General features: G+C 41.8%; 1 protein-coding gene across 2 annotated transcripts in view; it reads left to right on the top strand.

The window, feature by feature from the left end:
- Nucleotides 1-11924, top strand: part of LOC141107669 (cytochrome P450 2A13-like) — a 90455-nt gene that overhangs the window by 19179 nt on the left and 59352 nt on the right. For both annotated transcript variants that reach the window (XM_073598567.1, XM_073598566.1), the window contains exon 5: nucleotides 6144-6320. In XM_073598567.1, the coding sequence (XP_073454668.1) occupies nucleotides 6144-6320 (177 nt within the window). The remainder of the gene's footprint in view (nucleotides 1-6143; nucleotides 6321-11924) is intronic.

Genomic DNA, 11924 nt, shown 5'->3' with positions numbered 1-11924 from the left:
ACTGCCCCTTTTGGGTGCATTTCTGCTTTAATTTATAACATTAGTATTATAATAGCAATACAAACAATAGTTATAGTTAACAGTGCACTATGATCTTACTTTACTTGGCTATACTTTAACCCATTGGCGCGTGCTGCCTCCGGCTCTTTAAGTGGTTGGCTATGCCGGGAGGTGGGGTAGGGCTTATGGCTACTTGACCGCAGCGATTGACTGTCACGGTGGCCACATGATCCAAAACGTTTGTGATCGGGAATTTTCCATGAGCCGCCAGTCACTGTGTCGGCACAGCACTGTCGAAGCACGCAAATATGCGGCCACCGAGAGGCTGCATATTTGTTTGCACTCTGTGCAAAGAAGTTAAAGCGAAACTGAACTCACCTAAACAACAATGTCGTACTTTGTCTCCTCCCCACAAATTGCTAAAAAATGTATTTTTTATTTTTTTATTAACATTTTTTATTTTTTTGGTTAATTCTCCTTCATTCAGGGCTTCTGGCTAAGGCTGGGCTCTGCTGCCACCTGGGATTGCTACGTCACAGCTATCGCAGGGGGCAGTGTGTTAGTAAGTCACGAGTTTATGGCACATGTGCGCATACCACAAGGGGCATTACAGCGTTCCTCGTCAGACGTTGGCGGCATTTGTGTTCATGTGCGGAAACCTGCCACATGTGCACAGATGCACCACTGATCTCGAGCAAATCCCAAGTGCCTGGGAGAGTTCCTTTTTGAATAGGAACACAATTACTTATTTATTTATTTATTTATTTTTTCTTGTCAAATTTGTTCATTAATGCTTAAATGTAAAAGGAACAATTCAGGTACAGTGAATGATACATAAATAGACATAGACATGTACTGGTCTGGCATCAGGTAGAGAGATCAAAAGTTACAAAAGTCGAGGTCAGACACAAAACTCGCTGTAGGCAGCAAACATAAAGCTACTTTTGACAAAACTGCTGAAGTGGCCATCTCCAAATAAAAATAAAAAGTGAAATACTGTAAAGAGCAAATCTCTACAATCTTTGCAATAGAGAAGGACCAGCTGTGGTAAACTGGTGTAGTTAAAGACAAGGTCCTCGATTGGGAACCATGCCATTACTGCACCATGACAAAAAGAAAAAGAGACAAAAAATAGGGAGGAAAGATTACAGGAGACAGCGAAAAGGAAGGTCTACCAAGGTAACAATATTGACTTAGCTATGACTAAGCAACAATGATGTTGTGAAACGCGTCAGTATTTGTCCTGCTTCTGTTGTCACACATCACGTTGACTATTCATTACAATAAAGGCTTTTATCAGAGTGCGGCTCTCCAGAATACATTTCTTCAATAACAATATTGACTTGTCGAAATCAAGGAGAAGGCAATGCTTTACCCAGGGATCCCATATTTTTTCAAATTTACAAATTTTGTCTTGACTGATGGCTTCCATTTTGGCATGGATCAGGGCGTGGTTCACTCTATTTTTGGCTTCAGCTACGATAGGAGTCGGGGACTTCCAATATTTAGCTACGGTTTGTTTTGGGGCTGTTGTGAGCTGCAATAAAAGTTTGAATTGGCTATGTGTTACAATGGATATAAAAAGTCTACACACCCCTGTTAAAATGTCAGGTTTCTGTGATGTAAAAAAAATGAGACAAAGATAAATCATTTCAGAACTTTTTCCACCTTTAATGTGACCTATAAACTGTACAACTCAATTGAAAAACAAATTGAAATCTTTTAGGGGGAAAGTAAAAATAAAAAACTAAAATAATGTGGTTGCAGAAGTGTGCATACCCTCTTATAACTGGGGATGTAGCTGTGTTTAGAATTAAGCAATCGCATTCAAACTTATGTTAAATAGGAGTCAGCACACACCTGCCATCATTTAACCCCTCTGATTAAGCCCAAATAAAGTTCAGCTGTTCTAGTAGGTCTTTCCTGACATTTTCTTAGTCGTATCCTACAGCAAAAGTCATGGGCTGCAGAGAGCTTCCAAAGCATCAAAGGGATCTCATTGTTAAAAGGTATAAGTCAGGAGAAGGGTACAAAAGTTAAGACAGTCATCATCAAGTGGAGAAAATATGGCACAACAGCGACATTACCAAGAACAGGACGTCCCTCCAAAATTGATGAAAAGACGAGAAGAAAAGGTCAGGTCAGGGAGGCTGCCAAGAGGCCTACAGCAACATTAAATGATCTGCAGGAATATCTGGCAAGTACTGGCTGTGTGGTACATGTGACAACAATCTCCCGTATTCTTCATATGTCTGGGCTATGGGGTAGAGTTGCAAGACGGAAGCCATTTATTGCGAAGAAAAACATACAAGCCCGGCTAAATTTTGAAAAAACACATCTGAAGTCTCCCAAAAGCATGTGGGAAAATGTGTTATGGTCTGATGAAACCAAGGTTGAACTTTTTGGCCATAATTCCAAAAGATATGTTTGGCACAAAAGCAACACTGCACACCACCAAAAGAACGCCATACCCACAGTGAAGCATGGTGGTGGCAGCATCATGCTTTGGAGCTGTTTTTCTTCAGCTGGAACAGGGGCCTTAGTCAAGATAGAGGGAATTATGAACAGTTCCAAATACCAGGGATGTGCGGTGTGGTCAGTGGCTGAGGAAGCACTGGCTAATATCAGAGCCAGATACACACAGGTTACATACGCCGTAAGCCTTAGAGCGAGAGCAAAAATTCTAGCACTAGACCTCCTCTGTAACTCTAAATATGTAACCTGTAAACATTTTTACAGCGTCGACTGTAGAGATTTTTAAGCACTGCAGTTTGGCGCCATTCCACAAGTGTGCACAATTTTAAAGGATGACATGTTAGGTATCTATTTATCTATTTACTCGGCGTAACATCATCTTTCATAGTATACAAAAAAATCGGGCTAACTTTAATGTTTTTTTTTTAATTTTTTTTTATTCATGAAACAGATTCTTTCCCAAAAAAATGCGTTTGAAAAATTGCTGCGCAAATACCATGTGACATAAAAAGTTGCAACGAACACCATTTTATTCTCTAGGGTATCTGCTAAAACAATATATATAATGTTTGGGGTTCTGAGTAATTTTCTAGCAATAAAATGATGATGTTTACATGTAGGAAAGAAGTGTCAGAATTGGCTTGGGTGGCAAGGGGTTAATTACCATAAGTAAGTAATATACAAATATTTATTATATATTATTTTTAAAGTAATTTACTATATTTTCAAAAACCGTACTCAAGCAGGTGGCTTGATGGACAAATTACTGAAGTTTGAAGTTATAACTTCATACCAGTAATTTCACAGTAAATAGATACATAATAAATTATTATCTTATAACATATAGCATAATAATATATGATTTAGCTTGTACCTTTTCAGCAGCAGAAGATTCTCATTCCGCCTCTTAACTATGTGAGAAAAACATGGGATTATGGGTAAATATTATACCTTGTAGAGAAGAGGTCTGGGCTGGAAGGGAGCATTTGTCTTTTAGACACTTCCCTCCTTCTATGACACTGCAGTGAGAGGCGTGTCCATTTTTATTGGACAGCTTGGGCCAATGGTACTTTACCATTGGTCCAAGGCTCCAAGCTGTCCATTGAGCTCAGTGCTTCTGACAAGAAGTGGGGAGAGGCACTGTGAGCTCATCCTCTCAGTCTGCAAACAGAGTGTGTCAGCTTGTATTTAAACTGCTCTCTATGTAGATTCTGGCAGGTTGCACAAGGAGCCCCTTGTCTCCAGAACCATAGGTGATAGGAGCCCCAAATTTTGACCAGTGGTGAGGTAGGACTTCAGCTACCTACCCCCCAAATTCTCGCCAAGCTACAACCCTCAAAGTTGTTCCTTTTTTTTTTTTCTTTATGTTCATGGCAGGTGCCTCACCTGCCTTCCCTGACTGCACGTCCCCGCCAAATACCAGTCAATATTGGCACAAAACCTTTAGGCTTCTGCTAGAAAGCTGAACATGAAGAGGAACTTCATCTTTCAGCATGGCAACGACTCAAAGCATACTTCCAAATCAACAAAGGAATGGCTTCATCAGAAGAAGATTAATGTTTTGGAATGGCCCAGCCAGAGCCCAGACCTGAATCTGATTGAAAATCTGTGGGGTGATCTGAAGAGGGCTGTGCACAGGAGATGCCCTCGCAATCTGACAGATTTGGAATGTTTTTGCAAAGAAGAGTGGGTAAATATTGCCAAGTCAAGATGTGCCATGCTGATAGACTCATACCCAAAAAGACTGAGTACTGTAATAAAATCAAAAGGTGCTTCAACAAAGTATTAGTTTAAGGGTGTGCACACTTATGCTACCATATTATTTTAGTTTCTTATTTTTACTTTCCTCCACCTAAACGAGGTCAGTTTGTGTTCAACTGAATTGTACAGTTTATAGATCACATTAAAGGTGGAAAAAGTTCTGAAATTCTTTATCTTTGTATAATTTTTTTACTTCACAGAAACCTGACATTTTAACAGGGGTGTGTAGACTTTTTATATCCACTGTAGGTTGGCTGGTTTAAGGTTCAAAGCACCACGGAAAGTACAGACAAGATGGCAGCATCAGATATCTGTGAGGCCAGATCAACGATAGCCTTCCAGATTGCAAGAGCCACTGGACACTTCCACTATATATGAAAGTGCCTAGGTCAGAACAGCCCGAAAACAAGCCGCAGAGTAGTTAGGGACAAACTTTGCTATTCTGGCAGGAATCAGGTACCAATGGATAAGTACTTTATAGTTTTCTTCCATAGCCATAACATTTGGGGAGAAGAACTTGGTCACAGTCCAAATCACACACCATCCCGCTGTATCCAAAGTTCACCCTATATCATCCTCCCATTTTACAACATAGGATGGTGGGCCTGCACCAAGTTTAGCTATCAACTGAGCATAGAGAAACAAAATAAGTCCTCTGGCATAGGGATCATACTTGCAGATGCTTTTGAAGCGGTCATGTGAGTAGGCATAGTTCAAGCTAGTATATAGGGCACATAGACATTTTTGATTTAAAGATAGTGGAACAGTTCAGAGCGTGGTAACTCGTGACTCTCACATAACGTAGGGAATGATTTATTCGACATAGCTGTTACCAATTTATGTGGTCCAAATTGGTTAGCTGCAGTCTACACCTGAAAGAAGATAGGAGAACTCCAGGCATGGTAGAACGAGGGATTTTTAAGGATTGAAAGGATAGGTATGTGTGGTGACTGAAGACCATGAGTTGACTTGAACTTACCCAATGTAGCTAAAAAATGTTTGGTGATAGGATTAGAGAGTGTATTTTCGATCAGAGGGACATAGCCACAGCAGATTAGCCTTGCAAGGTTATGTTAAAGTTTATGTAAACCCTCACCTTGTTAAAAAATAAATGAAAGGCAAAACTGGTGCAAACTTATATATATATATATATATATATATATATATATATATATATATATAATGTTTATATATATATATATATAAACATTACAAATACCTTTTTTCCCCTTTTTTTAAGTGATCACATATCTTCTGTTCTCAGTTGCATAAGGAGCTTAGAGATCTGTAAGAGGAGAACCTGTAGTTCACTTCCCAGTGATTGACTGTGCAGGAGGGGGGTCTGTCAGCACAAGTCTGATCATTGGAGGAGAGCAGGCTGAGTTCTCAGCACAGCCAGAATTCTGACCACGCTGTGCTCTCATGCTTAGTGGCGTCAGTTTTTATTAGGAAAGCAGAGGGACTGACAGGAACACCAGAGATTTCACATAAAGGAAGCAATACAAAAAGAACCGGATGCTTGTTTATACAAGCACATGGTACGCAGACGCATATCAGGCATATGAAATGATGGGTTGATATGTTCTTTAACTGACACAATATACAAATTAAAGGTTACAATGAATCAATGATAACATTTCTGCATCATACAGTAACTCTCACTAACTGCGGACACTATCTTCTTAGCTGCATATATCAGCTGTCAAGATGACAGCTAGTATACAGTAGGAAGCTGCGGGGCTGCGGGGCTGCGGGGCGGGGCTGTGGGGTGGGGGGTCGTACTATACAAAGTACTACGATGATGTTTTTCTGGGTATATGTAGTACCACTCTAAGGTTCACATCTGGTTTGAGATTAAGTAAATTTTTCATATGCATAATGCTAATTTCCTCTCTTCTGTCACGCAGCTCTATGATATATATGATGTACTGATGAGATATGTGCCAGGCCCCCATCATAGGGCATACAGGAGTATTCTGCAGCTGGAGCAGTTTGTGAAAGAGAAAATAGAAATCATCCAAGACACCCTGAATCCAAGCAGTCCGCGTCACCTGATAGACAGTTTCCTTATCCAGATGGAAAAGGTACGCTACATTATTATTTGGGTTATTTTTTAAAGAACAACTTGAAATACACACATATGAATTGTGTTACAACCAAAAGATTTGTCATTCTGTCCAGACAATTTTCTGAGTCACACACTTCTGCTAGACAACCCAACCAAGAGGGTGACAACACATTCTCTGTTATGCACCATACACACGATCAGAAATTCCGCCAGCAAAAGTTGGATGTGAGCTTTTGGTCAGAAATTCCGACTGTGTGTATGCTCCATCGTACTTTTGCTGGCGGAATTCCAGCCAGCAAAAGATTGAGAGCAGGTTCTCTATTTTCCCGTCGGAAAAAGTTCCTATCGGAAATTCTGTTCGTCTGTATGCAATTTCGATGTGCAAAAAACGACACATGCTCGGAAACAATTCGACGCATGCTCGGAAGCATTGAACTTCATTTTCTCGGCTCATCGTAGTGTTGTACGTCACCGCGTTCTTGACGGTCGAGAGTTCAGAGAACTTTTGTGTGACCGTGTGTATGCAAGGCAAGCTTGAGCGGAATTCCGTCATCCAAGTTTCTTCTGACGGAAATTCCGATCGCGTGTACAGGGCATTAGAGTTAGAGAAAACTGTGTTGTCACCTCCCCTTCAGTACTTGTACAGACATATTGATTATATTTCTGGAAAGTGCAGCGAAAAAAACTGCAAGATGACAGTTGGTTGTTGATTGGTTTGATGCGTTCCTACCGTCAACTCCGCTTGTCCCAATGAAAACACCTTTACATGTGTTTGCAATACTTATTACCTAAAGTGGAACTAAACTTCTAAAAATATTCACCTTCATCTTCCATTGATGTGATCATTATATCCCTCGCCACCTGCTGTCTCTTCTCACTGAGCTACTTCCAGGTGCCTGATTTTAAGCCTTTTGATTGGACAGTGGGGGATGACGTCATCCTGCATGTGCGCACAGGAGTCAGTCATTCCGGCAGGAGCTGGCAGACAGAATCAGCTTAACCACCTGCTGACCGCTCACAGTACATATACTGCGAGCAGAGGGCATATACAGGCACGGTCACGTACATGTACATTACCGGCCTTCTTCCCGGATTGGGGTGCGTATGTGCGTGCCCCCTGTCAACCTTTGCTGTGATTTAACACAGCATGAGTTTGGCAGCGGATTCAGCAAATGATTTCAGCTGAAACCTGCTGATCGGCTGTGTACAATCACACACAGAGTTCTATGTGTACAAACACATAGAACTCTGTGTACATAGGAATAGTGATCTGGCTGTTTCTTCTCCCTGAAAAGCAGGGCAAAACAAATGTGCAGATTAGTAAGTAAAAGCAGCTCACATTACACATTTAAAGTGATATGAAAGTCTCTTAAAAAAAATAAATAAATAACAAACATGGTATACTTACCTGCTCTATGCAGTAGTTTTGCACAGAACAGCCCAGATCCTCCTCTTCTCGGGTCCCTTGCCGGTGCTCTTGACCCCTCCCTACTGTCGAGTGCCCCCAGAGTAAGCAGCTTGCAATGGGGGCACACAAGCAGGCGCGCTCCCCAGCTGCAGCTCTACGTGTCCATTCACACACAGAGCTGTAGCTTGGCCCTGCCCCCTCTCTCTCTTGATTGGCTTAGCGGGTGTGAGCGGGAGCTGCTGTTTTAGCCAAAGAGAAGACATAGTCCCTGGAGAGCTGAGGCACTCATGCACATTGCTGGATTCAGAGGGGACTTGGGTAAGTATTGGGGGGGGGGGATGCTGCACAGAAAAAAATGTTTTTTACCTTCATGGACAGAATCCATGAAGGTAAAAAAATTGAGACTTTAGAACCACTTTAACACAGTACACATTACAAAGTTAACCACTTATGGACTGCCCGCCGTTGTTATATGTCAGTACTTTGAAGAGGGATAACGTTGTTATGGCAGCAGCTAGCTACCATAACCCCGGTATCCTCTTCTTCAGTGGGCGATCCACTTTCAGATAAAAGCCACAAGATCACTTTTATCGGCAGCTAACTTTACTAACTTTGGGCTAACTTTACTATTTTCTTATTTTTTTATTTAAAAAAGTGTATTTTTTTCCAAAAAAAATTGCGCTTGCAAGACCGCTGCGCAAATACGGTGTGACAGAAAGTATTGCAATGACCACCATTTTATTCTCTAGGGTATTAAAAAAAATATATATATATATATCTATATATAGAGATATATCATGTTTGGGGGTTCTAAGTAATTTTCTAGCAAAAAAAACCTGTTAAACACCAAATCTCAGAAAGAGGCTCGGGGCTGAAGTGGTTAAAGTGGTTCTAAATTCAGAATGTTTTTTACCTTAATGCATTCTATGCATTAAGGTAAACATATCTTCTGGGTCCCCAGCCCCCCCTTATACTTAACTGAGCCCCATCTTGATCCAGCAATGTGCATGAGAGCAGGAACTCTACCGGATCTCTCTCTCTTCACTGGCTCACACAGCAGCGGGAGCCATTGGCCCTTGCTGCTGTCAATCACAGCCAGTGAGCCAATGAGGAGAGAGTGGGGGCGGGGCTGAGCCTGATCCAGCTCCCCCATAGCAAGAGGCTTGCTACTGGGGACACTTGGCAGGAGGGAGGAGCCAGGACCGCTGGTGGGGGACCCAAAAAGAAGAGGATTGGGGCTGCTCTGTGTAAAACCATTGCACAGAGCAGGTAAGTATAAAATGTTTGTTATTTTTTTTATTATTACAACCTTTAGTATCATCTTAACCGCCCCTAGATGTTAACCCCTTTCCAGCCAGTGTCATTAGTACAGTATTATCACTGATCGCTGTATTAGTGTCACTAGCGACGTCAGTGTCAGTTAGTGACCCTCCCAGCCAGTGTCTGTTAGGGCCAGATTCCCTGCCTACCTATCACAGTTCCACTTTCACATCACCACCATTACATTATATGTATTTGCGGATGATACTAAGCTAAGCAGGGCAATAACTTCTCCGCAGGATGTGGAAACCTTGCAAAAAGATCTGAACAAATTAATGGGGTGGGCAACTACATAGCAAATGAGGTTCAATGTAGAAAAATGTAAAATAATGCATTTGGGTGGCAAAAATATGAATGTAATCTATACACTGGGGGGAGAACCTCTGGGGGAATCTAGGATGGAAAAGGACCTGGGGGTCCTAGAAGATGATAGGCTAAGCAATGGCATGCAATGCCAAGCTGCTGCTAACAAAGCAAACAGAATATTGGCATGCATTAAAAAGGGGATCAACTCCAGAGATAAAGTGATAATTCTCCCGCTCTACAAGACTCTGGTCCGGCCGCACCTAGAGTATGCTATCCAGTTCTGGGCACCAGTCCTCAGGAAGGATGTACTGGAAATGGAGCGAGTACAAAGAAGGGCAACAAAGCTAATAAAGGGTCTGGAGGATCTTAGTTATGAGGAAAGGTTGAGAGCACTGAACTTATTCTCTCTGGAGAAGAGACGCTTGAGAGGGGATATGATTTCAATATACAAATACCATACTGGTGACCCCACAATAGGGATAAAACTTTTTTGCAGAAGGCAGTTTAACAAGACTCGTGGCCACTCATTAAAATTAGAAGAAAAGAGGTTTAACCTTAAACTACGTAAAGGGTTCTTTACTGTAAGAGCGGCCTGTGGATTCCCTTCCACAGGCGGTGGTCTCAGCGCGGGGCATTGATAGTTTCAAGAAACTATTAGATAAGCACCTGAACGACTGCAACATGCAGGGTTATACAATGTAATACTGACATATAATCACACACATGGGTTGGACTTGATGGACTTGTGTCTTTTTTCAACCTCACCTAATATGTAACTATGTAACTATGTGACCTGCATTACATTGCATTGATATGAATTAGGAATGAGCCGAACACCCCCCTGTTCGGTTCGCACCAGAACATGCGAACAGGAAAAAAGTTCGTTCGAACACGCGAACACCGTTAAAGTCTATGGGACATGAACATGAATAATCAAAAGTGCTAATTTTAAAGGCTTATATGCAAGTTATTGTCATAAAAAGTGTTTGGGGACCCAGGTCCTGCCCCAGGGGACATGGATCAATGCAAAAAAAGTTTTAAAAACGTCCATTTTTTCGGGAGCAGTGATTTTAATAATACTTAAAGACAAACAATAAAAGTGTAATATTCCTTTAAATTTCGTACCTGGGGGGTGTCTATAGTATGCCTGTAAAGGGGCGCATGTTTCCCGTGTTTAGAACAGTCTGACAGCAAAATGACATTTCAAAGGAAAAAAAGTCATATAAAACTACTTGTGGATATTGCATTGCCGGTCCGACAGGGGAACCCCGAACCAAGATTTTAAAAAAAAATGACGTGGGGGGTCCCCCTAAATTCCAAACCAGGCCCTTCAGGTCTGAACCAGAAGCAGAAGAAGATGAAGGAAGACAGTAGAAAGAAGAAAGAAGAAGCATTTAAATAAAGGAATTGTCAAAAACTGTCTCTTGTCATTTTTAACATTTTTGACAGTTTTTTAGTGAAATGGTAGTGGTACTTTTGTACCCCCTTACCATTTCACACAGGGGGGAGGGCCGGGATCTGGGGGTCCCCTTGTTAAAGGGGGCTTCCAGATTCCAATAAGCCCCCCCCCACAGCCCCCCACAACCACCGGCCAGGGTTGTGGGGATGAGGCCCTTGTCCTCATCAACATGGGGACAAGGTGTTTTGGGGGGCTACCCCAAAGCACCCTCCCAATGTTGAGGGCATGTGGCCTGGTACGGTTCAGGAGGGGGGGCTCTCTCTCATCCCCCCCTCTTTTCCTGTGGCCTGCCAGGTTGCGTGCTCGGATAAGGGTCTGGTATGGATTTTTGGGGGGACCCCAAGCCGTTTTTTAAAAAAAATTTGGTGCAGGGTTCCCCTTAATACCCTTACCAGACATGAAGGGTCTGGTATGGAATTTAGGGGGACCCCCATGTCATTTTTTTTTAAATTTTGGCCGGGGTTCCCCTTAATATCCATACCAAACCTGAAGGGCCTGGTATGGAATTTAGGGGGACCCCCCACGTCATTCTTTTTTAAAATTTTGGTTCGGGGTTCCCCTGTGGGGAATTCCCATGCCGTTTTTATCAATGAACTTCTATGTATATTGTCGGACCAGCAATGCAATAGCCGCGAGTAGTTTTAAATGACTTTTTTTCCTTTGAAATGTCATTTTGCTGAAAGAACAGTGTAGCGCTGGACCAGTGAAGAAGAACACATATGTTGATATATGTAAATATACCAGAACCCACGAAATTATCATGAGTCAATAAGTAATACTAAACTATAATCAGTGTAACGCTGGTTTAAAGTGATACAATGCACATATATAATAAGGACACATATGAATTATTCACCCAAAACTTGTATCATCATGAATAATAAAATTCATATGAGTGATAATCCTTATAAACGTGAGTCCATACCCTAAAGGGTGTATACAAAGAAAAGAGTGCAAAATAGAAAATAAAGTTCATAAGTGTCTCAAACGAGAGGATGAATCCAAAAAATCCAAAAAAGGCTATTGCAGGGTTCAGGATTGCATGATTCACCTTTAGTGCAGCCCACCACCAGATGGTAAAATTAAAGGCTTACCAGAAAGCCTGCGACCACCCTTACTCAGGGGGG

This window comes from Aquarana catesbeiana, linkage group LG09 (genome assembly GCF_042186555.1).
Source record: "Aquarana catesbeiana isolate 2022-GZ linkage group LG09, ASM4218655v1, whole genome shotgun sequence".
Taxonomy (NCBI): domain Eukaryota; kingdom Metazoa; phylum Chordata; class Amphibia; order Anura; family Ranidae; genus Aquarana; species Aquarana catesbeiana.
Note: the sequence above shows the minus strand (reverse complement) of the source record. Positions and strands in the feature narration are given on the sequence as shown.